The 23,323-nt window shown below is 41.2% G+C and overlaps 1 protein-coding gene across 1 annotated transcript; it reads right to left on the bottom strand.

Annotated features, from left to right (window-relative positions):
- Nucleotides 1-903: 903 nt before the first annotated feature.
- On the bottom strand, nt 904-9,788 carry GORASP1 (golgi reassembly stacking protein 1). The gene is made up of 9 exons (XM_061348538.1): nt 9,521-9,788; nt 7,061-7,141; nt 5,801-6,004; nt 5,049-5,135; nt 4,557-4,687; nt 3,911-4,052; nt 3,261-3,405; nt 2,768-2,917; nt 904-1,538 (listed from the first exon to the last, which is right to left on the bottom strand). Exons 1-9 carry the CDS (start codon nt 9,581-9,583, stop codon nt 1,315-1,317), a joined length of 1,227 nt encoding a protein of 408 aa, XP_061204522.1. The 5' UTR covers nt 9,584-9,788; the 3' UTR covers nt 904-1,314.
- Nucleotides 9,789-23,323: the final 13,535 nt, after the last annotated feature.

Below are 23,323 nucleotides of genomic sequence, written 5' to 3'. Positions count from 1 at the left end.
GGGACACAGGCTTGCTGTCCTGTGTCATGGCAGGGCATCAGCCTCATCACTCACTTCCCTGCATCATCTCAATAGGAACAGAGCAGGAGACAGGGTAGGGATAAGGATACTGGACAATATTGTGCTAAATAAGCATACTCTGACTTACATCTACCTTAAGCACCCACCTAACCTCATACCCCATTCTCTTAATTTATGAAGGATTTTCACCACACTAACTGTACCAGCTCTAGTGAAGTAATTCCCAACTATCAACTTTAAAATTTCATTACAAATCACTCCCCTGAGGGGTATAAACCCACCCAGATTTCTGTTATTCATTCATTTTGTGTTTGCTTATTACATTCAGAAGCTCTTTGGAGAAAAGTGCAAACAAAACAGCTATAAAAAACAATAGATGTTGTTGCACGAATGTGTTCCCTCCCTGTGTCTTAAACTTATGATTTGTATAAAAATAGCAATGAGTGAATAGAAAAGCACAAGTAAAGAAAAGCTTTTTCTGTCACTACAGAAACCACAACACATTCATGAAAAGGCTAATCACCTGGAAAACACGAGACAACCATCTTTTTCACTTCAGTTTGTTTCAAAGAACCATGATGCTTCCCCCCACCTTTTATTTTTAACTGTGAGACCAAACACATATGAAGAGCTGAAGTGAAGGACAGGCCCCACCACCATGATTCTGTCCTCTCCATATGCTGCAACTGCAAACCACACAGTACGTCCTTTCCTGCAAAGGTAGAGATGGTACACAAATAACTGCTACAGAGAAGGGACTCTTAACCAAGGAAAATAACAGTTTGCAGACTAATAAGTAGGAATCCCAGGGTAGGAAATGCCTTGAAAGGCACCAGAGCTGTCCCAGTGAGGTGTACCATTAGAAAAAATCTTTCTTGCAAGTCAAAACCATCAATATTTTTTAATGCCGTCAATCATACTGAGAAAATCATCATCAGTTGTCACTGTTCAGGCATGTGCAGGCAAATGTGACTTCAGGAACTTGACTTTTTGCCAGTCTCCAACTTGTTTCTGCATTAATTTCTCCATTAATTTGATTATTTTTGGACAGAGTTCCAAAATTTGAACACAGATCAATCCATTAAAAAATAATTGGAAGAGATAACAGGATACATATTTCATACGATTTCTTTCATAATATGCTAACAAAATAGAATTACTGTAATTCTTTCAGGATCAGAAAAATACTCCAAGCTGTAGTGTTACAGCACATGGCAGTCTGTAAACAAAACCAGCATCCACTTCACCTGTCATCTGGTGCACTTCTTTCTGTTCACGTGCTGCTTCATCTGGTTACACCGGTGTAGTGGTTAAGGAACTCTTAATACTGTCGTTGAACCGCATAACTTCATCTTCAAAGGAATCAGTTTCTGCTGTTGTGTTTGAAGAGATTTCATGAGGAAGAGCTAAAGAAGGTAACGATGGAACTGAAGACAGCAGCTCATCCAACTCAGGCTGCTTGACTGAGCCTTCAGAACACATGGTTGCGTCTTCAGGGTCCAAAGCTGTGGCATCTTCTGGGAAATGGAAACAGATTGAAAAAAAAACCAAAACCAAAACCAAAACCAAACAAATAAACAAAACTTGTCAGTCTAATGTGCAGTGCCTCTGGTGCCCATACATCATGGGAAACCAGCTTGAATGAGACGCCTCATACAGGCACATAACCAGACTCACAACTGTCGACTACATGGGCTGTGCTTACTCAGGTCGCCCCAAATTCAGAAAATCTGATGGTACAATCAGGTTTTTAACAGGCCATGAACTGTTTTGTCTGCTGTATTCCTAATGCTGGAGATTGGGGTTTACCATTCCTAAGTCACCCCACCTTTTGAAAGGGAAAGGCATTCACAGTGTGAAGAATTTATTTTTTTCTTTTAATAGAAAAGTGCATTGGGTTTATATGGCAAAGTTTGGGGGGGGGGGCAGGGGTCTAAAGGGGTGGCTTCTGTGAGAAGCTTCCCCTGTGTCCAACAGAGACAATGCCAGCTGGCTCCAAGACGGACCTGCTGCTGGTCAAGGCTGTGGCCTGTCGGTGACAGTGATATCACCTCTGGGATGCCTGTTGCAGGGCAGGTGGTAGAGGATTTGGAAGTAAAGTTGAACTTGGGAAGAATGGAGGGGTTGGGAGGGGAGGTGTTTTAAGGATTTGGTTTGATTTCTCATTCTCTTACTGTGATTTTATTGGTAAGAAATTAAAACCAATTTCCCCAAGTAAAATCTATTTTGCCCATGACAGTAATTGCTGAGTGATCTCTCCCTATCCTTATCTTGACCCGTGAGCCTCTCATATTTTCTCCTCCCTGTCCACCTGAGGAAGGGAGTGTCAGAGTGGCTTTGATGGGCACCTGGCACCCAGCCAGGGTCAGCCCACCACAAAAAGTCATTATTAAGATGACTGCAACTTTTCTTTCACTTTACAGGTGTGAAAGCAAGCCTGTGGTAAAAAAGCCCATATACACTGATTTTAGAAATATGTACTTTTAAGGTCAGTTTAATCTGGATCACCAACATTTTCATTTAAAGACACAATCTATAATCTTATATATATAAAAAAACTTATTTTTTAACCACTTCTAAACTTGATTTCTGCTACATGTTTCCATCGCATTTTAGCCAATCCCCTTTCTGATTTTTCTTACAAGTGGCTTGTTTCCAAAAAAGCATGATGCTGTGGAGCATGCATGAGTTGGTGCCGCTCCAGAAATTAGGTCAGAGGCCCAAAGGAAATACTGAATACACTTACCAAAACAAGCAGAAGCGTCATTGTCTGACATTAACTTCTCAGTGCCTACTAAGGCATCTGCTGATGGTGTGTTAAAGGAGGCAGATGAAGACATGTCGGACACTTTTAAGTTAGCAAGTTCAGGAAATGAATCAGACATATCTAGAAATCCTGAAGGAGAAAGCAAACATTATAGTACTGGCTTAGACATAACACAAATTCAGACTGAAAAAGACACGTTATATCAGGACTGAAGTCCCCTCCCCACTAAATACAAATGAATTTAACATAGATGTTAGCTGTCATCAGTGGAATGACCCCTGCAGAATGTCAGCCTCAGTCAGGCTTCCAGTACCCAAAATCTAGAGCTCTGAAATCCAGTGAAGTCAAAAACTTCAAGGAAAACCACCACCAATACTCCTAGTTCCTCACACAAGTCTCAGACTCAAGATGTTACTAGTTTACTTAAATGTCCTCTGAAAATCTGCTGAAAAAAACACCAAAGGAAACATACCTGGATCCATAACTCTCTGGAGAGGGGGAGGAGGAGAAAGTGAGCTTTCTGGTGAATAACTACTCATTTCTTGATTTGTGGAATGATCCAAGTTCCTAAGTATTTCACAGTTGTCACTCTGAGAAGTAGGTGCCAGTAAAGGTGTCTGGAATGACACAATAAGAAGAAAAGCATCTTTTTGTATCTAAAGCTTCAGCTGAAAATGATCTTCCTGTGAAAACATTCTGCCTCGGTCTCCAAATACACCAATTCAGAGAACCTATGACCGTCAAACCACCGATCAGGGCATGTTCCAGTGTAGTCTTTTAAAGCCAGTATGTTCAGAATAGTCCACTCTTAATTCTTGTAGGTGTATTTTATTGCCTAGTAAGCAGCGTATTCTTCTAATTCTCATTGACTGACACAGCTGTAGTATGCAAGACTTCAAAATGTGAAGAAAATATCCGGCAAAAATTTCTATCGGCCAGCACTGGTGATCTGCCAGCTGCTCAGCACAAGCAGCTATCACTTTCTCTTCACATAACTCTGTTTCATTCAAGCAAAGTTGTATGCTGTACCCAAATATACTGCACTATAAATGTTCCAACAAGCAAAAAAACCTTAGAAACTCCAGAGAACATGCCAAAGATACGAACTAATATCTTACATACCTCCGTGTAGCCGTCAGTAGATGCTACAGGAGTTCCAGCTTCTGGCAAGGGTGAAGGTGGTTTGCTTTCTGGCTTTTTCTTGGCTATTGCAGACTGTGTTGGAATTCTGTGCAAGTAGCCATATCCAATACCACATCCTAAACTGGACAAGGAAAGTAAAACAACACTTGAAAAACAAAACTAGTAAGCATTTTAAATTCTGACTCTCTAAAGAGTTTCAGTCTTTAATCTATAGCAAGAAATACCTACCTGCAAGAATCATTTTACTTACTTGTAGTACTCAAGGAGCACTCTGCATTTGACATTTTGACATACATAAGTTAGCTTTCAGTTGATTATTTTTGTATCTTTACAAAATAGATAACCTATGAGAATGTAGCTAGTGAATCTGATACTGGGGAAGTCAGCATAGGTTTGGATCCAGAACATGCCTAATTCCTAGTTCTGAGATAGTTTGTGTTTTGTGTTTGGCTGTTGGCTTTTTTTTGGAAAGATTAACAGTTTTGTCTGACAAGTGTAAGTAAACAAAGCTTAACGTCAAATTAACAAGCTGTAATCAATAGTAGTAATACTCTTAACAGGAGCCCATTTACAGTGAGTATATAACCTGTCACTAGCCAGTGACTGTCCGGAGGGAGATCAGTACCTTCCTTCTCCACCCCAAGCTCCATTGGGAGTCACAACTACCTCTCGAATGGAATCTGCTTCAGTGTTATAAACCATCAGCTTCAGCGGCTTCCCCTCATGGGATTCAATCAGGGAAAAGAAATCCTCCGACTAAAAAAAAAAAAAAATAAAAGAAAGTAATGGTTATTAAACTCAAATGCATAAGACAAGGAGCTGGAAGCAACTTAGCATTTTAGGTAGTTACTCACTTCAACATGAAATATTAAAACCCCCAAGACAGACTAAAACTCACTACTGCAGTTTGATCTTTAGGGGCAACTTTATTGTCACATTTAAAATATAATGTTTACTTGAACCATGAAGCATCTGTCATAAACATCAACCTCCTAAAATCCCTAAACACTATCCCCACACATTCGATGTACACACCATTAGACTTATAAAAAAACCATAAAATCCAGACCCTACAATATATACTTGGCAGGCACGATTGAAGAAACATGGGCCCTACCTCCTGAAGAATCTGATCAGATCCCACAACATAGTCAGTGTATGGCTGTAGACCAGCTAGAGCTGCAGGAGATGCAGGTTCAACATCCTGTGAAAGAATGACATTGAGTCATATGCACTTGCAGAAGGATAAACTAGCCCACTATTAAAAGCAAAACCTAACCCAAAAACCAACAGAAGGACAGAACATTTTGGTTATGGGACAAAATGGCAGTCCTGGAAAAGTCTACCCCTAGGTGTGACATCTTGCAAAAAATCCTGAATAAGAAAGACCAAGATGCTACCAATTCAAAATGGGATCCTCTGAAGATGTTGAGAAGTTGTGCTTATTTAAACAACCAGAAACATAACACTCTTTCTTACTCAGTTCTACTCTTTCAGCTATTCTTCTTGATCTTAAAATAGTTTTTTGGTGCTTTCTGTAACATTAATGCAATTTAGCCAACACAGAGGCACCACTCAGGCCAGAATCTTTTTGCATTTGCTGCTGATTCTTCAATATAGGATGAAAAAGCCTTCTCCCTATCACACGCTGTTTGGTCCAGTTGGAATGGAGTTATTTTGCTTCACAGAAACAGGCAACATTTAACAGTCATCCACTACTTTTCCCTATTCAGATAGCTCAGACAAACCTCCAAGACTGCCTCTGTGTGATTTCAGCGCTGTACTTCCACATACATGTTAATTCTAAGCATTACCCTTTAAAACAAGGTTGTATGAACACTGACAAACCACCAAAGAATTCTGTCTCACCAAAACATGCCACACATGTTCATTGGCTCCCTGGAAACTGCAGAACCTCACACTGGCTCCAAGAAGACCTTGTCCTCCCCACATGTTACTGGGGATCACCTCCACCTCTCTCATTTTCATTGTTTTGATATTATACACCTCCAGCTTCACTGCTTTTTCAGCATTTGCCTTCAGGAGATCTTTCAGCATATTGTTTTCCTTATTCTGTAGAGCACAAAAAGAGAGATGATTAATATTATTTCTAGTGGCACCTGTCATATAGATGTCATGCCTGTTTCAGAATTTGAATACAAAGAACCAAAACTGTCAAAGTATAGGCTCTGTGCTTTAAAAACAATCCCAGCAGTTCAATTTTCTTTCATTAGAAAGAAGTCAGCACTGTCAGCTCATGTCCCTTTAACACAAGCACTTGCTACTACTCCATTTAATCACTTACATTCCTGCTCTGTAACTGCTATTAAATTATATCAGCAATATTAGATCTCAACTATGTAGCCTAACAATAAGCAGCAACATTGTTCTTCATGCTTCTGATCACAGTCCTTATTCAATAACCTTTCACGGTCAGTGCATATTGGCTGTGAAGGGACAGGCTGTTTGTGAGTTGCTTAGAGAACAATCATTATTTCTGCCCTGTTAAAAGATTAAATGATCTTCCACCAAAACCTACCATTATAACAATCACTTTCAGAAGGAGCCTCCACTAACAAAAGCAAGACAAACTTAATGAATTCAGCTCATATGTACTTAGGGTGAAGCATACAACCAAAGCTGCAAGCCTTTTAAACAAAAAAAAAAAAAAATCAAACTAAAGCTCAATTCTTTTCTCGTAACTCAACATACAGGAACAGTGTTCCCAGTCTTGAAGTACAATCAGACAGGCTATGACTCTTTTCCATACTTTATCAAATGTTGAAACAAGTTTGCTTAAATAAATGCTGAGCTCTTACCATTGACTCACCAATTTGATATTCTTGTGGCAGAAAATACACATGAATGACTAATACCATAAACATGGTGTTAATCTGTTAAGGAGTTTGAGTGACTAAAGGCATAAATAAGGCTCTTGCCTCAAATCTGGATCCAGCCAGAGATTTTGAACACCGCCAAGTTTCACTTTATCTTTAAATGCCATATACAATGTCCAATATGAAAAGCTTTTATTTACCACAACAGCTTTGGCTTCTACCTTTCATCATTGCAATACCCGTATTTCATGCAAGTAAAAAAAAAGAAACAATAAAATCATTTGAGGCTTACAAGCCTAGTGTGTCCTATGGCAATTATGAAATCAAAGAAAGGTTCCAGTCCTCCTTGTTGAGCTGGGGAGTTTTCTTGAACCTGCAAAACATACATTTTAGGTTTACACTATGGTACAGTGTTAATATTTACACTTGATTCAATATTGACTTTAGAGCTGAACCACAGGTGAGATCACAGACTTCGGAAAGCAGTCCACAACTGTGAATTTGTTATTATAAAACTATGAACAACAAGCATCCAAATTAAGCTGTAAAAAACAGGTTTTGGACTCCACACAAACACAAGTATTGTGATTCAGAGTGCACAGCATGGAATTATTAAACACTGAAGACTTTGGAGAAGAGCTTAATTTTCAAACTGCTGCTTCAGGATTTTCTTCCATGCTAGTAATAGCCTGAGAACACTGAGAGCCCCCAGTTACATCACAGCCATGTTTTACATAAATATGTAAACCCAATTTACAGTCGGGTTCCCACAACTTATAGCACATTTGAAAAGGAACACTTAAAAGAGTATGCTACAAACACATGGCTAACCACAAGTACTGGTCAAGAAGATTGCCATCCATTACAGAAGATTCATGAGGAGTTGCAACATCTCAATTTCATTATAACCAAGTTATTGTAAAATAGTGTAAGAAAGAAATGTAGCAATTACCTATTAAAATGCATTCACACTGGGATAAAACCCACCAAAAGTTACACAGAGCTTGATATATGCAGAGTATATGCAAGCATGCCCACTTCAAAGTATGCTAACAGAGCAACATATATCAAGGGAACCGCTGCGAACATGCTAACCAGTTTGTAGCTTTTATCTTTACTTTTGTTAATGCAACAGCACAGCCCTTAGCCTGCAATACAGTTGACTTCCGAAAGCCACCCCACAATTTAAACACTAAGTTACAACCCATGCACCACCTAATCTAAAAAAGACATTGCTAACAAACTTTAAAATGCTACCTCTCACGTTTGGTCTTGTGCTACCAAGCTGCTGTTTATCTCTAATAAAGTTGTATCGGTACTGGGGCTCTTGCTGGTGTAACTGTCTATACAGGTTACAAAACTTAAGTAACGGCACAGTTATTTCAGCAAAAGCTTTTAAAGAAAATAAAAACCCCAAAACCGCATAACACCACCTCATGCTTTATTTTTAACAGCCAAAACTGACCACTGTAACCACAATTGGAGTAGGAAGTATTAACTTTCATCACAACCCTGAACTGCATCTAAAGCAAACAGCCAGCTTATGCTGAATCAAAAGTTTAAAAGGTTAAGAAAAGTTTACTCCAAATTCTAAACAACGTGCAAGAAGCCTTACAATGTAAATATCACGTAACAGGCCATCAAGGATGAAAATGTATGCAAAAAGAAGTACATGGAAGCTATTACAGAGCTCATGAAATAGCTGTTCAGATATCTAAAAGCCATAGAGACTCCCATACAATGATATAAGTTGCAAAAAAACCTGCAGTATTTGGTTTTCAAAATGACACCTATCAGAATTTGTATGAATTCCATGGAGGAAAAAGAAATTACTTTGTCTCCTGCATACTGCAGGTGTCCAAAATCACCCTTCAGTACAGAAAACTGAGCAGTATGCTGCACTTAGCATGAAAGGAGGCAGCACTTTGTGACCAACAGTCACTTCAGACGGAGCTAACCCAGTTAAGGAGACTGACAAAAGAGGAACCCTAATAACAGTGGTAACCTACAAACATATCTTGTGACACTGAGAAACACAAACCACCGATGAAGTGGAAAGCAGCACGATGGAACAACGTTTCTACTCTTATTCAGGGAGGAAGACCACCAACTAAATGATGACGTCTGCAACAGCTGTTACCAGCAATCCTGCCTATGTTTAAGCTCCAAGTTACGCATTTAAACCACTGTGTGTGAAGACAATCCGCTAGATGCAGGAGTTAGAGCAAATCTGCATCTCTGTACAACGCCTGTGAGAAGCAGCCCCTCAGGAAAACACTGGCTGAAGCAGGAATCAGCCCCCAGCCAAGATGCTATAAAGATCCGCAGAGAAATGAGTCAGATCTGCAAGTCAACGGAATCTGGAAGAGAGAGGCCGTAGAAAGGGCTAGCCTGCTCTTAAACCACGCCAAGTTCCTCGAAAGCTGCACAAAAGGCTCCCTTCAACCGCCGGCAGCAAAGACACGGCAGGTCGAAGCTCTGAGCTTAGTGAAGCCGACAGGGCGGGTACCCACGGCCTCCGGGGCAGCGCGGCCGCTCCTCCCCCGCCGTCGTGGCAGTTCCCTGGAAGGATCCGACAAGTGGGGGCCAGGGGGCCGCGGCCGACAGGCCCCAGCCCAGCATCCTCGCCGGGGACTCGGCCTGCCTCGGCCACCACAGACCGGAGGGGGAGCAGCGGGACCCCGCTCGCCGCCAATCCCCTCCTCAGCACCCGCTGCGAAGCCGCCCGCGGGCCCGGAGGCGGCCGCCTTACCCCGTGCACATGGAAGCCCTCGGCGCCGCCATCGGGAACCTCGGAGCTGGATCCCAGGCCCATGCCCAACGCCGTGCCCACCGCCGCGGGGCGCCCGGCTCAGGCGGCGGCGGCGGCAACAGCAACGAGCATCACCCTCGACACCACCCCCTCAGCCGACGGCCTCGCAGGCCTGAGCAAGCGAGCGCCGAGCACAGCGCGCTCTACGGCGGAGGAAGACGGGAGCTCAGCTCCGCTCTGCTGTCTGGCGTGACGCAAGGACGGGGCGGGGCCGGTATAAGCGGCCGGGCGGCAGCCGGAACTCTATGTAGGGGTAGCGGTGCGGTGGTGGTTGCTAAAGCGGGTTAGGTGTCAGCTGGTTTACAGAGGTACAAGCCACAGCCGTCTTTCAGTTTAAAGCCATTCCCCCTTGTCCTATCGCGGTCTGCCCTTGTAACAAGCCCCTTTCCAGCTTTCTTGTCGGCCCCTTTAGGCTCTAGAAACTGGTCTTCAGGTCTCCCGAGAGCCTTCTGCTCTAGAGGCTGAACAAGTCCAGCTCTCAGCCTGTCTTCATATCAAACGAGCAAATGTTTCTGTTCTGTTCCAACCCCCAGGAATGTATTATGAGCTATGCTCAAGAAAAATATATCCACCAGCTGAGAAAATCTGTGGGATTAAAGTTGAAGAAGCAAATCAGTGGTCCCATGTTGCTGTTTTTCAAGACACAGGGAGCCTTGTGATTAGGTGATTATTAAGAAGTGGTGATATTTCTATTTCCATGAAATTTCATACCTGCTCTGCTTTTTTTACTTAGGATGAATTATGGCAGTATTTAAAGGGTGGCTACAAAGAAGATGGAGACTCCCTTTGTACAAGGAGCCACATGGAAAAGATGAGGGGTCATGGGCACAAGTTGCTCCCAGAGAGATTCTGACTGGACGTGAGGAAAGTTTTTCACTTTGAGAACAATCTGTCATTGGAATAATCTCCCCAGGGAAATGGTGGGTTCCCCAGCACTGGACACAAGTTTAACCTGGACAGGGTGCTGGGCCATCTAGTCTGGGTCATGCTTTACCTAGAAAGGTTGGACCAGATGATCCTTGAGGTCCCTCTCAACCTGGGATTTTATGATTCTATGATTGAACTCTTCTGATTCTGCATTTAACTCATGAATGTTCTGAAAGTTTTCTATTGATAGTAATAATTTTAAGCATTATTTTATTAATATAGTTAAAGTGCCAGTTATATGTCCTGCATGAGTACTTTCCTTCCAGTACAAACCCACCATTTTAGTAAACCTCCCTGGTAGTTACTGCTCTCACCACTGAGATGTCATTTTTCCAAAGGATCCATCCACATAACTTCTGTGGTCCAAGTGTGATGCATAAAGACAGAAAAGAAAGGTGCTTTGTCCATCTAAGGTCCATGCCCTTAGTGAAGCCGTGCTGGCTGTCACCAAGCACCTTGTTGTTTTTCATGTGCCTTAGCATGCCTTCCAGGAGAATCTGCTCCATGATTTTGCCAGGCACAGAGGTGAGACTGACTGGTCTGTAATTCCCCAGGTCATCCATTTCCCCCTTCTTGAAAATGGGGGTTATATTTCCCTTTTTCCAGTCGTCGGGAACTTCACCTGACTTCCATGATTTTTCAAATATGATGGCCAGCGGCTTAGCAACTTCATTCGCCAGCTCCTTCAGGACCCGCCAATGGATTTCATCAGGACCCATGGACTTGTGCACGTTGAGATTTTTCAGATGGTCTCGAACCAGTTCCTCTCCTACAGTGGGCCCAAGGTTTTCATTCTCACAGTGCCTGCATCTGCCTTCCAGGACTTGGGTGGTCGGTCAGAGCCTTTGCTAGAGAAGACCAAGGCAAAGAAGTCATTCAGAACCTCAGCCTTCTCCAAATCCTGTGTAGCTAGTTCACCTGAGAGCTTCCTGAGGGGGCCTACTTCTCCCTAATCTGTTTTTTATTTTCTATGTACCTGTAGAATCCCTTCCTGTTATCCTTAACATCCCTAGCCAAGTTTAATTCTAACTGGGCCTTAGCTTTCCTAACCTGGTCCCTAGCTTCCCAGACAACATCCCTGTACTCTTCCCAGGCCGCCTGTCCTTGCTTCCACTTTCTATAAAGCTCTTTTTTCATTTGAATTTTCCTCAGGAGCTCCTTATCCATCCAAGGAGGTCTCCTGGCCCTCCTGCTGCACTTTCTTCTAGTTGGGATGCAACACTCCTGAGCTTGTAGCAGGTGATCCTTGAAGACCAACCAAGAGTCTTGAGCCCCCCTGCCCTCTAGGGCTATATCCCATGGAACCTTACTAAGCAGGTTCCTGAAGAGGCCAAAGTCTGCTCTTTTGAAGTCTAGGGCAGTGAGCTTGCTGCACACTCTTCTCACTGTCCTGTGGATCTTAAATTCAACCATCTCGTGGTCGCTGCATCCAAGGCTGCCCTGCAGTGCCACATTTCCAACGAGCCCTTCCCTGTTGGTGAGCACGAGGTCAAGCATGGCACCTCTCCTTGTCGGTTCCTCTATTACTTGCAGAAGGAAGTTGTCTTCCACACAATCGAGGAACCTCCTGGATTGCTTGTGCCGGGCCGTACCGTCATTCCAACAGATGTCAGGGTGGTTGAAGTCACCCATGAGAATGAGGGCCTGTGAGCGTGAGGCTTTTCCTATCTGCCTATGGAGTGCTTCATCCGCAGATTCCTCTTGATCAGGTGGTCTATAACATATCCCCACAGTAATGTCTCCCATCGCTGTTTTCCCTTTAACCCTAACCCACAAGCTCTCTGCTATCTGCTCACCTGTCCCCAGACAGAGTTCCATACACTCCAGCCTATCCCTAACATAAAGGGCAACTCCCCCTCCGCGCCTGCCAGGCCTGTCTTTTCTAAAGAGTCTGTAACCTTCCATTCCAACACTCCAGTCATAGGAGCCATCCCACCATGTTTCTGTGATGCCTATAATGTCATACCCCCGTAGACGAGCACACATCTCTAATTCCTCTTGTTTGTTCCCCCTGCTACGGCATTTGTATACAGGCATCTGAGCCGAGCTCCAAATGAAGCTGGCTCATTGGCTGGAGCAGCCGGAATATCTCTGCATTGCTCCGAGCATTTATTATAGGTGCTGGCAACTGACTGGGAGTGTTGGGATGGAATGATGCCCCCTCCCCCAACACATCTAGTTTAAAGCCTCCTTAACCAGTCTGGCAAGCCTCCTACCAAAACTGCCCTTCCCCTTCTTTATCGGACCAGCTCCACCAGCCCCTGCTAGACCTGGCCTACAAACTTGGGTCCCATGTTCAAGACACCCAAACCCCTGACTGTGACACCACCCTTTTAACCATTTATTAACCTGGCTAATCCTCCTAGCTTTTTTAATTCCTCCCCTGTATCCTGGAGAATAGATGAGAAGACAACCTGAGCTCCAGAGACCTTAACCACCTCTCCCAGGGCTCTGTAGTCCTTCTTTATGTTCCCCAGGCTACTGTTATCTATATCCCTAGCACCCACATGTATCACCAGAAGTGGGTAACAGTCTGTGGGGCTTACCAGAGCAGACAGCCTCTCTGCCACATCCTTGATCCGTGCCCCTGGTAGGCAATATACCTACCTCCCTTGAGGCCGGGTCAGGCCGACAGACGAGTGCTTCTGTCCCTTTCAAAGTAGAATCCCCTACCACTACAACCCGCCGCTTTTTCCTGGCAGCACCAGTAGAAATCTTCTTTACTAGTGCATCAGCCGGCTGTTTCTGGCGCAAGCACGTTTCCTCATGAGCCCCCTGCAGGACAGCAAAGCGGTTCTGCATGGGGGCAACAGGTTCAGGAGGAAGTCCCTTGCTTTTAATTGTCCTTTTCCTCCTTTTTTTATTGTTTTTTGTTTTTTTTTCACCAATTCCCAGCTTCAAGAGCTAACAACCTCCTTCTTTCCTTCACGAGCTAGAGGGGAAGCTTGAAGCCCCTGCACATTTTGGGCCTGGAGCAAGCATTCCTGCTTCCTCTCAGCAACCCTGACATCCTGTAGCCTAATAGCTTCCCGCAGCTCAGCCACCTGCTGCAGGAGAGCCTCCATCAGGGAGCACCCAGTGCAGCCCTGCCCATTGCGTACCTTTCCCTCACCAGAGCAGTGTAGGCACTCTCTACACCCTGAGCTCTGCACTGCAGCCTCCCCTCTCATCGGCTCTGTCTGAGTGCCTACGGTGGCCACCGCCGGGCCATCCAGAGCAGAGCTCCCAGAGCGGGCCCTGGTCATACGGCGAACACTCACCATCCCGCTCGCCATCCCGCGCGAACTGCCTCGACCCGCTCTGTTCGCCGCGCTCGCCTCCCTGGGGCAGGTTTTTAACCAATCAGGGCTGGCGCCGTTCCTCCTGGCTCCGCCCCCTGTGAGTCAGCTGCTCGCGTCAGCTGAGCTGCCGGCTCCGGGGCAGGTCCTGTCGAGGACTTGAGGCTCCCTCGGTGGCTCTGCTCTTGTCGCTCTGAGTTGAGGCTCCTGGACGCTGATCTCCCCCTGCTCTGGTGTTCAAGGCGTCCTCTCTCGAGCTACTCACCTCAGTCATGTTCCACATGACATCCTTGTCTCTAAATTGGAGAGACATCAGTTTGATTGAGGGACCACTGGGTGGATAAAGAACTGGCTGGATGGCCCCATGCAAAGAGTTGTGGTTCAGTTGGAGACCAGTAACGAGTGGTGTCCCTCAGGGATCGGTGTTGGGACCCGTCTTGTTTAACGTCTTCATCGCTGACATGGACAGTGGGATTGAGTGCACCCTCAGCAAGTTTGCCGATGACACCAAGCTGTGTGGTTCGGTTGATACGCTGGAGGGAAGGAATGCCATCCAGAGGGACCTTGACACGCTTGTGAGGTGGGCTGATGCCAACCTCATGAAGTTTAACCATGCCAAGTGCAAGGTCCTACACCTGGGTCGGAGCAATCCCAGGCACAGCTACAGGCTGGGCAGAGAAGAGATTCAGAGCAGCCCTGCGGAGAAGGACTTGGGGGTGCTGGTCAATGAGAAAATTAACATGAGCCAGCAGTGTGCGCTTGCAGCCCAGAAAGCCAACCGTATCCTGGGCTGCATCAAAAGGAGCGTGACCAGCAGGTCGAAGGAGGTGATCCTGCCCCTTTATTCTGCTCTCATGAGACCTCACCTGGAGTATTGTGTGCAGTTCTGGTGTCCTCAACATAAAAAGGACATGGAACTGTTGGAACAAGTCCATAGGAGGGCCACGAGAATGATCAGGGGACTGGAGCACCTCCCATATGAAGATCAGCTGAGAAAGTTGGGGCTGTTCAGCCTGGAGAAGAGAAGGCTGCGTGGAGACCTCATAGCAGCCTTCCAGTGTCTGAAGGGGGCCTATAGGGATGCTGGGGAGGGACTCTTCATTAGGGACTGTAGTGACAGGACAAGGGGTAACGGGTTAAAACTTAAACAGGGGAAGTTTAGATTGGATATAAGGAAGAAGTTCTTTACTGTGAGGCTGGTGAAGCACTGGAATGGGTTGCCCAGGGTAGTTGTGAATGCTCCATCCCTGTCAGTGTTCAAGTCCAGGTTGTACAGAGCCTTGGGTAATATGGTTTAGTGTGAGGTGTCCCTGCCCATGGCAGGGGTTTTGGAACTAGATTATCTTAAAGTCCTTTCAAACCCTAACTATTCTACGGTTCTATAACACACTGGCAAACAGATTCAACTTGTTGTTTAAAAGTACATTGGCTCCAGGGGACTGGAAGGTACCAAATACCCTGGTTTAAAAAAAGGATTCTAGTAGAGAGCTGAAGGGGAATGTGTAAGCCTCTGTCAACAAAGTAGTAGAAATTATAATAAATAATAGGTTTAGTGAATACCTGAAGTACCAAGGTATTATATTCTTGGGAAGAGTCAGCATAGCTCTGACAAAGGGATATCATGTCTCACACATTTGTTGGAGTTCCTAAAGGTGTTAGCAAACACACAGAAAAGAGTGATTTGGTTGCATGGATTTCAAAAAGTCCTTTATCAAGGCTTTGTCCAGGGTTTTTAAGGAAACTAAGCAGCAACACTGTAAGATACCTTTGTGGTTAAAAGATGATAGGAGTGAATGATCACTTCTTGGAAAGATCATCCCTACCCCCCCCCCCCAAAAAAAAAAAAAAAAACATCCCAAAGATTTAGATGCTCTTCATGTTCTGACAGTCCTGGAAAGTGATAGGCAGTAAGGTGAGAAAGTATACTGATGTCATGGCATTATTCAGAGTAGCAGAACTAAGAAGCAATTGCAGAACTGCAGAAGGATCTTAGAAAATTAGGTGGGCCATAAAAACACAGGAATAATTAAGTGCAATTAAACATAAAATTATATGTGTGGGGGAAAATCCTAATTCCACCTGTGAAATGGTGGACTTAGAGCTGTTTCGGCAACGATCTGAAGTGAGATTGAGAATTTACAGCATGTCATTTCAGAAACTGCAAATACCCAAAAAAGCAAATTCAGTATTAAGACATATCAAGGAAGCAGTGGAGAATAAGAGAGAGGGCACTGCTGAACTGTTGTATGAACTCAGAGATTTTCCACATCTTTTGCTGCCTGTATTGTCTTTTGGAACATATTTATGCACACAAAAGGTGTAAAAATATAGGTAAGGGTTTTTTTATCCCCATGCTATTACATATTCCTTGTCACAAGTGTCAATAATGCAGTGTTACAGCATTTTCACACGATATCTGCATGAGGTCTTTGCTTCTGCAGATACTGAATTTTGAAAGAGATGTCATTTACCATTCATGGTAATGGAATTAAAATAATGTAATATGGAACATGCAGATTCTGCAGAGTACTGTAAATTTTAAATGCTTATTTTTCAAAATCCTTTGTATGCTTAGCAATCAGAGCTTACTTGCAATAACAGTCTTTTCCAGTTTCCTATGCAAATGAAAGTTGATATGCGAAATGCATGCTGACTCTTCTAAAATACGTTTAGATATGTAGATACAGCATAAAAAGCTACAGCTGAGTTAGACTTTGGTTCTTTTTTTCAGTGAGTGGAGAAAAATAGTCATTTCTCAGCTGTAGCTCTTATAGTTGGGAATTTATCATCCCCATTGTACAAGTAATTTTTTTGTATGGCAGAAGAATCTTGTAGTGTGAATAAGGATCTTTAGGCTCTTTCAGAACTGTAGAACTCATCAGAAATTATAAAGGTGTAAACACTCAAATTCATATCTCAAAGGAGTAAGTGTTCCCAAATATTAAACGACTGAACACAGTAAGCTTCAGAAGCAAGTCTGTAATTCAGAAGAAATGCTGCAAATGAGTTTAGCTAAAAAAATAATGATAAAAATGTTAATGGAAGACTATGTCTTTGCTCATTATCATACAAACTATTTGTACAATAGTATGCCTATAATAAATTTTTAGATTACCAAAAAAATTGACTGTTAGCAAGCAGTAACGTTTGGGTCAAAATAGTTGGGAATAGGGACTAAGAATTACTGAGGACAGGTTACAGAGATTCACTATTCAAAATAAAGAGGAAGAGCATATAGTATATCAAACCTGTTGAAACTGCATGTTCTTTAGACAATTGATTTAATCTTGAACTTGTGCAGGTGATTTACAAGTCCTTTATTGTCCTGAAAAATGTGGGGTTTTCCACCTCTTAATGATGCTGAACTTAATTAAAAAGATGCATTTTATTGCTTGATCAAAGTCAACTTGATATGGAGTTGGAAACCACTTGATGGCAGTAGTATTATCCTTGGTGGCACATGTCCTTGGTACTGATTAGGGTGGTGTTCAGGTTGACATTAAGATGTCTGTATAATGCCTAAATTTCTAATTCATTTGCTTAAACACAGTTTTACAGTGCCAGCTGAGGTGCCTGAGAAATCTGAACAAAACTGTTAGTTGTTACACACGAGTGACAGGATGCTAGTGCCTTTCTAGAACAGTACCTGAAAGCGAGGTGAGATACTGTGTGTCATCTCAGATGGTACAAGACAGCTGTGTACAGGTGAAGGTATGGTTTTCTATTCGCAGTAAATGATAGTTCTTAAAGCCCATAAAATATTGGCTTGGCAAAGCTCCCATTTATATTTATGAATGCTTGATACTCGGGGCCATTAACTGGCAGAAAATATGACTGCATTAGAAATGCTATCTCTGCTTTTACTGAGAACTGATGATATGCAACATATTACAAGCATTAATGTCTAGCAAGCACATGCAGCTTCATTGAAATAGAACTGCTATTAACATTTTTCCAGATTACACTGATTTTCAAAGTGTGCCATCTTATTATTATTTGTATTTGACTTCCTACCTGTTTCCTCTAGTTGTTTATTCATGATTGAAATAATGTTAGCCCTGTCACTTCAGATAACTAATGATGCATGAGAAAAATCAGTAAAAAACATCCTTTGCTGATTATTCATAATTACTTGGATACTGGAATTGTTGTGCTAATGGGGAAATCTATCTTTGATTTAATTATAAAAATGGATTGAAATTGAGTTGAAAAAAAAATCTCTCTGTTTCTGCCTTCTATGATAGAGCTCAGTAGAGAGAAAATAAAAGGCTCTTGATACTTATTAAATTCATTAGCTAAATACTTCATTTTTAATTACTTCTTATTTTCTCAGATAATACTGAAGTTGTCTTATTTTAATTTGGATGATTGATTGCCAAGTTCCAGTATCTATTTTTCCAGTCTACACGTCAGCATACTATTCTGAGATGAAAGTACTAATAATGAAATTGCTGGTGTGATGGGTTAGCATCACTAAATTTTTTCTAGAAAAAAGAAGAAAAGCAATGGAATGATGAAAGTCAGAGTTATGTATCCCCAAATATAGTCTTTGTGGGACAGAAAAAATATTCACTCTATACACATGTGTGTAAATAGAAAAAATGTTTGGTTTTTGTGGGTAGTTGTATGCTAACGTGGTGACATTGATCCATCTATTACAGGTGACACCTAACAATGCATTTGGACCTCTCTCTAAAAAATGAAAATGTACAAAATGCTTTTTGGTATGGTGGTTATTAGTTCCTTTATTATGTATTTTGATCATATTTAAAATAAATATATTTGGGTTACTGTTGAATGCCAGTTCCTAGGTAAGGCATTTTATTTGTGCATTTCCTTTTATTTTTATGGTTTTATATCTTCTAGACGATGGCAGATGTCATATTCAGGAAACAGAAATATGAACCTTTACCAGAATGTTGTGGAAAAATCACCAAGTATATAACATTAAATAAGTTTAAAGTTTGTGTGTTTGAGCAGTTATTCACTCTAAGTTAAAAAGGAACAAAGCTCCTAAAAATGTGAAGACTCCAATTTCTTCATTTCACCTACAAAATTTTCCCCTTCTGAGTAAAATCCAGGATTTCTGAGGACTTTTATAGTGTCATGTATAGAATATGACTAGATATGAAGTTTTCTGGAAGAGCTTTCTACTTCAAGAAACTGCAAATGCTATCAGCATCTGAACATTTTTAGCTCTACCATTCTCTTTTAAAGCCTTACCCTTTTCCCAAGAGATAAGCAGTATTGATCTGTCTTAATAATTACATCCTCCAAAACAAAACAGAAAAATTCTGCATTATTCAAGCTAGTATTTGAATTTTGCCAGATCTGAAAGCATCTGAGTTACTGTAAGGAAGACATAAAATGTACTTTATTGCTTTATAATTTGTAGGTAACTTTCAGCCCTGGAAAGACACTTGATTTGCTGAGAAGTGGTGGTAGCCTTGATAAAACTGTATTTTTCTTTGAAATAGTGAAGAACAATGATTACTGTTGGAACCTGGATATAACTACTGCTAAGGTCTATACTGCTGGTAAGGCATGCCAAAGGATATTTGTGGAGTTGGGGTTTTCAGAGCAGAACATCATTTTCTGTGTCTGCTTTAAGGCTCAGTTTGTTAAACATTATTTCTTCATGTGCACAGAAAGTAAACTTGTGTTTTCAGTTTTGTTTGTAAGTTAGAGCTGGTAAAAATACAAACTTCTTAACAGGTCAAGACTTCTTCTGGAAAATAGCGGAGCATGAAGATGGAGAGGTATCCATATATAGTTAAATAGGGTACTCCAAATAGAAATTGTTGGTTTGAATATATCAACTGCAGATGCTTCACACAAGAGTTTTGATTGTAAATAGTCCTCCATCTGCAAACAGTAGGAGACAAATCTTGTCTTAGATTATTTTGGTGCCCAAGATGTTTTTCTATAATGTAGTCAGTGAGACAAATCAAGCCTTGTAACATATTGTAAAAGGCACCTGTTTTTTTTTATGGATCTCAAAACATTTTCTATACATTTATGTTCTACACATGACCTCTATATTCTACAAATGTGGGGTTTTACCCAGTTTCCAGTTGTATATATAAGTCCAGGTATTTCTTAGTCTACTTTTTGGCTTTAGAACTTTTGACATTTAGCATTAAAATGAGATATTCTAGTTATGGGGTTTCACATCTAATCTGTATCAGTAAATGATACATCAAAATACAATTAAATATAACTAATTTGGTCTATATCATCAGTCTGGTAGGGAGAAGTTTTCTTTTCCTTTTACAGCATAATGCAGAATACAGGAATCCAAATTGTTTCTAAGTGGAATCTGTTTACTTTATGACTTTAGTGATTCCTTTACGCCTTGATTTCTCAGAATAGGTCTTTACAGGTGTACCTGCTTGATTCAGCTTTCTAACATAACGGAAATAACAAGCAGAAATATTAATGTATTTTCCCTGGGTTAGTGAATCAGTTTTACCATGCAAGAAGAAAAATTCCAGAGCTCAAGGCAAATGAGGAGTTCGTTGCCAGGAATAGAGTGATAACAAGTCACTTTTTTTTTTTTTGTAGCAGCAAGCTGTTAGAGCAGCTCAGCCATATGTGTAACATTACCTTTGGCACAGCTGATGGAGCTTGCCTGTTCATCAGTTTTGAGCTGTGTAAGTACACATAACTGGAGAGCGCATGAGTTAATATCCTAATGCTGTATGCTACTCTAATGAATTGTCCATGCCCATTGCTCAAAGGGGTTCCTTCCAAACCACAGTTGTTAAAGGAAATGCTGTTTGTCAATATTGCTCTTCACTATTTTACTTGTCCTCATCACCTTAGTATAGGGTATCTTTGTGAATTGTGTTAAACAACATAATTAACATCTGGCACAACCCGTCTGTTCTCTTGCTTGCTGTTTCACAAAGGCAGCATTGTGCATTTGGCAGAGCTCGTGGTTTTGCTAGGATTTCAGGGTGAGAGTGAGCATCAGCTTTTGACATTTAAGGTAGAAGTTTGGAGAAATGTAGGCATCTGTGTTCCAGACAGATGTTTGAATTGGCAGGTTTCCAGCAAGACATACCATTGACAGAGCTTAAATTAATTCAATACCTAAACAGAAGTACTTCAGTAATTGCAGAAGCACTCTTTGCCTAAGCACAGAAGCAGCAACTAGGTACTTAAGCAGCCATGAGTCAAGGCAAGACTTGTGGTACTTGAGGAAAAGTAAAGGAACTCATTCTCCTTTAGGGCAAACTTCTTCCTTGGCAGAGTTTACATGGTTGGTGCCTGACATGTCTCCTTTTTTTTTAATAGTTGACTTTGCATTTATCTGTGCATCAGAACTGGCAAACATACGATCTGTAAAACTGTGAAGCTATAAATGAAAGGATGTACATGTATGCGAAATCCTGTACATCCGTCAATATAGTACAAAATAAATATCTATCTGAAGAAATGCCTGCACTTATTGTTTATAAGTTTGTTGTACTGCAAACATTTCAAAATTCTCTTTTTCTAAAAATACTTTTCTTTTTCATGGTGCTTTATATATAGGTAAATATAGAAACTTCATATTGAGACGATTGATCACCCTCTATTCAAATAGGCACATGAGTCAATCTAATCAAGCTCTGGGATTATTTAACAAGTCAAGAGAAATTCTGATCCTCAGTCAAAAATTGCTTTGCTCTGCATCCAAGTATACATTTTTGAACTGCTGTCATCTTAGATGCTTTTGTCAGTTTGAAATCCACAACTGGAGGCAGCGTTTTTCTGCTTTTTGAGTTTCCTGAAATTGGCTCAAATTCTGTTCTTTCATATGTTGTATATTCCTGCATCTCTTGCTTTGAGGCCATAAGAAATACCAACTTTGAGAGAAAAAAATATTGTAGGTGTGTGCCTTTATTCTTACCCCAGCATGAACGAAGTAAAGAAGAAGAAAGGAGGGAAAATAGAGGAGGGTTTCTTACAGTTATTCCCTGTATATACTACCAGGATAAAACTTCGTTAGTCTTGAATGTGTGAGTATACATGTAGGAAAAACACGAATTGCATATTGACAACACAGATATAGAATATTAATATCTAACCTTTTTTTTTTTTTTTAGTGTCTTTTCATGTTAAAAATAAAGGAAAATGTATCACTTCTGAAAATTTCCATACTTGCAAGACCTGGAGTATTCATTAGCTTTAGGAGAAGTATGTAAAGAGCAATTTAAAGCGATCAATTTCTAGTCTGAGAAACTGTGATTTATGAGACATTTAGGAAAAAAAATGAATAACCACTCCATTTTTATATAGGGTAGTCAGAATTTATAGACAAAGAAAGATGTATTGCTTTATATTAGTCACTATTTGAGAAACTAAGAAATACCATATAGAACTTAATGTTACAATAATTTAGGTTTAAAAAAAATTAAGCAGCATGAAAGGATGTAAGAATAGCAGAAAAATAAAGGAGTTTTGTACTTGTTTTCAAAAGGGCCCAAATCAGCTAAAGGCGTTAAAGAAATACTGCTTGATGGCTACTACAGACATACCCAGTGCAGAAAAAACTCTCAGAGTACTTCTAGATATGGCAAAAAATTAGGCCAAAAAATTCTTCACATCTATTCATACATGTTATAAATTGCTAATAGACTCCTGCTTTGCTTCTTTAGCTTTTTTTTCTTCACAATGAATAGCATTTTCTTTCAAAACTAAAGGCTTTGAAACTAAATTAATAAGCATAGTAAAATAGTTACATGAATGTGTTTACTACTTTATTCCATGTTGAGTAAGGATTAAGAGACAAAATGTAGGCTATTATTCTTGTACTTTTTCCTTTTTACTTAAGGTCAAAGAGAACTTTTCCAGAAAGCACACTAGGTGAGATTCTGATCTTATTAATGCTAAACTTTTAGAAGTTTAGAAATGAAAGAAAAATTAGTTTCTACTTTTTCTAAAGCACACAGTTTATTTGCTTGTAGAAAATCACACCCATAACTATGAAAACTGTGGATTTCCGTAAACCACTTTCTTGCACAAGTTGCTTCAAAAACTAAAACATGCTTATGTACGGTCTGTTCTGCAGAATCTGGAGACAAGATTTAGCTACTATGCTGTTAAATAAATAGAACATTATTTCTCAAGACTTACTCTTTCAGTTCTGTGTTGTGTATAAATAATTGGAATTATTGATGTTTTGCTACTTTCACAAGATTTTCAACATGGTCAAATCAATATGGGGAAATAGCACTGTGAAACTACAGCTAGCTGATAATTACATGCTTCCCTGCACGGATATGTATACATAATGATTTTAATGGAGCTATATGAATGCTCAAAACTAATCATCAATCATGAAACATATTAAAGCAAGTAACATGCTTTGACAAAGGAGGGCAAAGGAGGTGTTTGACCTTGATTTAGGTTGCTGTGGTTTGAATAATTCAGGATTGAATCATCCAAATTCTTCATACTGTACAAAGGAAACGTGTTGTCACATTGATAGCATCCAGCTGTAAAAGCTTATTCCTGGAAACTGTATCTTTGCCTGTAACACAGGAGATGG

The sequence above is a fragment of the Neopsephotus bourkii genome, unplaced genomic scaffold, assembly GCF_033783945.1.
Source record: "Neopsephotus bourkii isolate Nb327-2 ecotype Australia unplaced genomic scaffold, CSIRO-AGI_Nbou_v1 NB_53, whole genome shotgun sequence".
Lineage (NCBI taxonomy): Eukaryota > Metazoa > Chordata > Aves > Psittaciformes > Psittacidae > Neopsephotus > Neopsephotus bourkii.
Note: the sequence above shows the minus strand (reverse complement) of the source record. Positions and strands in the feature narration are given on the sequence as shown.

Coding starts and splice junctions, on each gene's coding strand:
- GORASP1 (XM_061348538.1), bottom strand. CDS start 9,583: ATGGGCCTGGGATCCAGCTCCGAGGTTCCCGATGGCGGCGCCGAGGGC. Junction 4,053..4,556: donor GCTTGGGGTGGAGAAGGAAG/GTACTGATCTCC, acceptor TTCCTTGTCCAG/TTTAGGATGTGGTATTGGAT. Junction 3,406..3,910: donor CTACTGACGGCTACACGGAG/GTATGTAAGATA, acceptor GTGTCATTCCAG/ACACCTTTACTGGCACCTAC.